Source organism: Arachis ipaensis, chromosome B6 (assembly GCF_059453495.1).
Source record: "Arachis ipaensis isolate K30076 ecotype BB chromosome B6, ASM5945349v1, whole genome shotgun sequence".
In the NCBI taxonomy this organism is placed as follows: Eukaryota; Viridiplantae; Streptophyta; class Magnoliopsida; order Fabales; family Fabaceae; genus Arachis; species Arachis ipaensis.
Genome location: NC_142441.1, coordinates 121677752 through 121683781, shown reverse-complemented (window position 1 = coordinate 121683781; position 6030 = coordinate 121677752). Strand labels below are relative to the sequence as shown.

Sequence of the window (6030 nt, the reverse complement as noted above, 5' to 3'; positions counted from 1 at the left end):
CACCAAGGAACACCAAACTTAAAAATTTTAAGATCAAGACACAAGAAAAACTCAAGAACACTTTGAAGACTCACAAGAACACAAGAACATGAAGGACGAACACCAAACTTAAAATTTTTAGAAAACCAAAATAAATTTTCGAAAATTTTAAGAAAAATCAACAAGAAAACACCAAACTTAAAGTTTGGCACAGAATTTAGTGGAAAAATTATTTTTTTGAAAAAGATTTTAAAAAGAAAATAAGGATTCTAAAATTTTAACACGACAATAATAAGAGACTCTAAACAAAAAAGGAGAAATTTTTCCTAATCTAAGCGACAAAATAAACCGTCAGTTGTCCAAACACGAACAATCCCCGGCAACGGCGCCAAAAACTTGGTGCACAAATTGTGAATCACACTTTTCACAACTCGTACCACTGACCAGCAAGTGCACTGGGTCGTCCAAGTAATACCTCACGTGAGTAAGGGTCGAATCCCACGGAGATTGTTGGTTTAAAGCAATCTATGGTTATCTTGTAAATCTTAGTCAGGAAGTCAATTATGTTTATCAGTTGAATTGCAAATAAACAAGAGAGCATGGATTAAAGGTTACTTGTTATGCAGTAACGGAGAATATGTTAGAGTTTTGGAGATGCTTTGTCTTCTGAATCTCTGCTTTCCTCTGTCTTCTTGTTCACGCACGCACGTCCTCCTATGGCAAGCTGCGTGTTGGTGGATCACCGTTGTCAATGGCTACCTTCCATCTTTCCAGTGAAAACTACGCTCACGCGCTCTGTCACAGCACGGCTAATCACCGGTTGGTTCTCGATCCGGTTGGAATAGAATCCCTTGATTCCTTTGCATTTGTCACTAATGCCCAGCCTTCAGGAGTTTGAAGCTCGTCACAGTCATTCAATCCTTGAATCCTACTCGGAATACCACAGACAAGGTTTAGACTTTCCGGATTCTCATGAATGCCGCCATCAATTCTAGCTTATACCACGAAGATTCTGATTAAGAGATCTAAGAGATACTCATTCAATCTGATATAGAACGGAGGTGGTTGTCAGGCACATGTTCATGGGTTGAGAATGGTGATGATTGTCACGGATCATCACCTTCATCACAGTTAAGGGCGAATGAACATCTTAGACAGGAACAAGCGTGTTTGAATAGAAAACAGAAATACTTGCATTAATTCATCGAGACACAGCAGAGCTCCTCACCCCCAACAATGTATTTTAGAGACTCATGCCGTCAAAGAGTACAAAGTTCAGATCTAAAATGTCATGAGATGCAAAATAAGTCTCTAAAAGTTGTTTAAATACTAAACTAGTAGCCTAGGTTTACAAAAAATGAGTAAACTATGATGGATGATGCAGAGATCCACTTCTGGGGCCCACTTGGTGTGTGATGGGGCTGAGATTTAAGCAATTCACGTGCAGAGGCCATTTGTGGAGTTGAACGCCAATTTTTGTGCCAGTTTGGGCGTTCAACTCCAACTTTTGATCCTTTTCTGGCGCTGGACGCCAGAATTGGGCAGAGAACTGGCGTTGAATGCCAGTTTATGTCATCTATCCTTATGCAAAGTATGGACTATTATATATTGCTGGAAAGCCCTAGATGTCTATGTTCCAACGCAATTGGAAGCATGCCATTTAAAGTTCTGTAGCTCCAGAAAATCCACTTTGAGTGTAGGGAGGTCAGAATCCAACAGCATCAGCAGTCCTTTTTCAGCCTGAATCAGATTTTTGCTCAGCTCCTTCAATTTCAGCCAGAAAAATACCTGAAATTACAGAAAAACACACAACTCATAGTAAAGTCCAGAAATGTGAATTTTTCCTAAAAACTAATGAAAATAGACAAAAAACTAACTAGAACATACTCAAAACTATATGAAATTAACACCAAAAAGCGTATAAAATATCCGCTCATCAACAAACGTTTTGGTTGTCACAAGTAACAAACCTCTTAAAAATTGTTAACCGAGTATTCAAACCTCGGGCCGTCTTCTCAAGGAACTGCAAGAAAGTGTGTTCTTATTATTGGCTATAAAGGTTGTAATCGGGGTTTAGAGTGAAGAGTAGATATGACAATTAATTCAAATGGCAATTAAAATAAATAAATACTGTAAAGCAATTTTTGGCAAGGTAAGAAAAATTGGAAGTCCAACTTAATAATTCTCTCTCAACAATAATGAAAGTTGAATCTAAATTCCACTTAGTTAACCTTTACTAAAGTAAAGGAAAGTCAAGGGACTAATTAGTTTGACCTTCGAATCCTATTTATTTCCTAAGAAAAGGTTGGGATTATTGAAGTTCAGTTCAATTAGCAAGATAACGATTATCAATTATGCTGAGTTCGATAATGTTGAGTTACTGATTTCTTAACCAAGACCAAAAAGGGAAAAAGTAAAATTGCTGGAATAAAATGTCCTTAGATGGAGAGCAATGGTAACACAAATTAAAGAGAAAGCAATCAATAACTGAAATAACTCAAATAATCATTAATTCAAATCATAACATGGAAAGGGTTCATAAGTTAAGTTGGCAACATTTATAGGTACGAATAAAAGCATTAAAATAAATATTAAACCTAGATCGAGAGTCACTCTTAGAAACTAAGAGAAGTCCTAAATCCTAATCCTAATCCTAAGAGAGAAGGGAGAGAATCTCCCTCTCAAAACTAAATCTAATTCATGGAAAGTAATAAAAAATGCAAGCTCTCATTGAATGGATGCATTCCTCCACTTTATAACCTCTAGTCTATGTGTTCTGCACTTGGATCTGGGCCAAAAGGGCTTCAGAAATTGCTGGGGGCGTGTTCTGTAAATTCTGATACGTGGCCTCTGTCACGCGTCCGCGTGGGTCACGCGGTCGCGTCATCTGGATCTTTTCCTTGCCACGCGGTTGCGTCAGTCATGCGACCGCTTCATGTGCGTTCTGCTTAAGGCGCGCGGTCGCGTCAGTCATGCGGCCGCGTCGCTGCTGATTCGCGCTTGGCACGCGATCGCGTCGTCCATGCGATCGCGTGGATACCAGTTTCTGCAAAACTCTGTTTCGCACTTTTCTTCCATTTTTGTATGTTTCCTTTTCCATCCTCTAAGTCATTCTGCCTTAGAAAATCTGAAACTACTCAACACACTAATCACGGCATCGAATGGAAATAAAGGTAATTAAAATAATTAATATTAAAGCATAGGAAATATGTTTTTCACATACATCACATAATAAGGAAGGGAAAGTAAAACCATGCAATTAATATGATTAAGTGGGTGAATGATTGAATAAATCACTCAAATTAAGCACAAAATATATCATAAAATATGGGTTTATCAACGACGCAAAGAAGTCGGCCTCCCAACAAACAAGTTATAAAAGTAATCCCTGAAAGAGACCTGACAAGGGTCCAAAAAAGAGGATTACAAAAATAACTTGAAAAAGGAAGACGCAAAGAAGTCGGTCTCCTACAACAAACAAGTTATAAAAGTAGTCCCTGAAAGAGACCTGACAAAGGTCCAAAAAAGATGACTTCAAAAATAACTGGAAAGAGGACCAACGTAAAGAAATCGGTTATGGATGGCCAGAAATAAATACAAGTAAGAGCCAGAAAACCGAAATACAAGTTGGATCCACACATCCACAACCTCAAAGGATCCAAGCTACAAGCAATAAGTACAAAGCAATCTAAAGAGGCCGAGCAGCAAGGCTTCAGCATTCTCAAAACCCAGAAAGGTGCCAAGACAAGTGCAAACAAGCATGATATGAAATACAATATTATAAACAAGCTTCAGGATCAGGCCCAAAGCGTGAAAGCTACTTGTTGTTTTTTTAAAATGAAAAGTTGCTAAACAAGCAACCAGAAGGAGTATCAACAGTCAGCAAAATATTCAAATTACAAAATAAAGAGTTTAAAAGCCCACAAGTCGGGCTATCTACACAAACATCCAAGAAAAATCAGCTAAGATCGGGAGCCTTCTCGGCAGCATCAGTACGGGGAGAAGGAGGGCGAGTCTGAATAGGCACAGCATCTACGGTACCATCATCCCGGTTCAAGATCTGACAGTCCGGATAAGAAACGGAATGACCGACCTCACCTGGAGGAACAGTAGAAGTTGACACTTTGATAGCAGGCACAGGGGGAGGCTCGATATCGTCATCATCCTGGTCATCAGGGACAATCTTACCATCCCTCACAACATTATCCAGGCTAAAAAGAGTAAGGTCGGCCTCGGGAGCAATAATTCGAACCTGCTCCTTCAGGTTCTCGTAAGCAGCATTCACACTGCCAACAAGATGACCCTGAAGCTCAGAATAATCAGCTCGGGCGTTCTCCAACTCCCCCTTCAAACGCATTCCCTCCCGATAGGACGTGACGTAGCGGTCTTTATGCCTCAATGCCGTGTCCTCGGCCAACCGCACAGAAGCCGCCAGAGCAAGGGAACTCGCCTTCTCATTCTCCAGATCCTTCTCCAGTTTGGCCACCTTCACCTCAAGCTCCTCCTTAAAGCCCTTGATCCGATCAAACTCCTGTTTTGCCTCCTCCATGAAGGCTTTGGTGGCATGGAGAGGAAGATTTTGAGCTGTTCGGTACAAGGCAGCTCCCATATGTGCCATTTTTACACTACTCCGAGTTATAAAATCCAAATGACGAAGGAGTGATACATCATCCATAGGGAGGACACCGTATGGACCGATCTGCTGATCTACGAACTCGACCGCGTCAAAATCAGGGGCATCAAGGTTGAAAGGCTCAATTGTTTTTTGTTTCTTGTTGGGAGGAGCACCAGAAGTAGCAGTGGAAAACTGTGGAGGCTTGGCTAGGCAAACCCGAGGAGTGGGAATTACCTTCCTCGGCCCAGGAGAACTCGGCACGGGCGGCTTCACCGGAACTTGAGAAGATCCCTCTCCCGCCACCTTGGCCGAGATATTTTGAGCAGCTGCAGCCTTCTTTGCTTTCTTGTAGGCCTTCATGGAATCGTTGTTTTTTGACATCTCTGAAAATACAGAATCGACCACAGTAATGGGTTACAATCACAAAAAGAAGAAGCAAAACTAAAAAGCAAGTATAGAAACAAGTCAGACAGTACCCAAAGCAGTTCGAACCAAAGATGGATCACTCAAAAATCTTTTTATATCAAGATGGGGTGGTTCCCCCCATAAATCTTCAAGAACAATTACAAAAGCCCGTTCAACCTCGTCAAGCATCTCCCATGTATAGCGAGACACTCTCACATTCTTTTGCCATTCTAGAGGAAAGGTAGGCTCATCATTTTCATCAAGAAAAAAGGGGCGGGCCCCTTCAACAGCACGGACTCGGAAGAAATAATTCTTAAAATCTTTAAAAGACTCATCGTACATGGCAAAAACTTTATGCCCCTGGGCCGACCTGAAAGAAACCCAGGAAGCTTTCTTTTTGGAAGACCCTCCAGGCTTGGCAGAAATAAAAAGATAGAGGAAAAGAGTCTGAGAAGGTGTTATGCCTAACTCTTGGCAAAGCAGCTGAAAAATCTTGATAAAACCCCAGGAATTCGGATGAAGCTGGGATGGGGCAATATTACACGACCACAACAAGTCGGTCTCGAAAGCAGTAAAAGAAAAAGTAATGTCCAACTGGCTGAAGAAATATTCATAGGCGTAGAAAAATGGACGCTCCCCCTCGACAGAAGTAGGAAAACAAACCCTCTCGTCAGAATCGGGCGCCACAAGCTCATAATCTCTCTCTCGGGCACCACCATCACAAATCCTATGACGTTTCCTCAGCTCTACACAAAACTCAGCATCCACAACAGAGACACACATTAAGACAAGGGAGTCCAGCCGATCGGACATCCCCTCGGGAACTTTAGAAGACATCTCTACAATGTTGTTGCGAGAAGACATGAGGCCAACTAATCCTACAATAAGAAAAGAAGATTGGATTACTAAAAAACATCTCGGACGAGGGGCAAAAAAACTCAACTAATATGATACAGAAGAACAAACAGAAAAGGAAAACCCCAAGACTCAAACCAAAGCCCTGGGGCATCCTTTGGAGGCAGTAACAAAGC

General features: G+C 41.3%; 1 protein-coding gene across 1 annotated transcript; it reads right to left on the bottom strand.

Annotated features, from left to right (window-relative positions):
- Window positions 1-3937: 3937 nt before the first annotated feature.
- Window positions 3938-5188, bottom strand: LOC148562531 (uncharacterized). The gene is made up of 2 exons (XM_088489971.1): window positions 5071-5188; window positions 3938-4977 (listed from the first exon to the last, which is right to left on the bottom strand). The coding sequence occupies exons 1-2, from the start codon at window positions 5186-5188 to the stop codon at window positions 3938-3940; spliced, it is 1158 nt and encodes a 385-aa protein (XP_088346097.1).
- Between the last annotated feature and the right edge of the window lie 842 nt (window positions 5189-6030).

Bases quoted from the DNA above. Each gene is read 5' to 3' on its own strand.
- LOC148562531 (XM_088489971.1), bottom strand. From the start codon at position 5,188: ATGCTTGACGAGGTTGAACGGGCTTTTGTAATTGTTCTTGAAGATTTA. The intron at 4,978-5,070 runs GTACTGTCTGAC...CTGTATTTTCAG, and splicing joins TTTGGTTCGAACTGCTTTGG to AGATGTCAAAAAACAACGAT.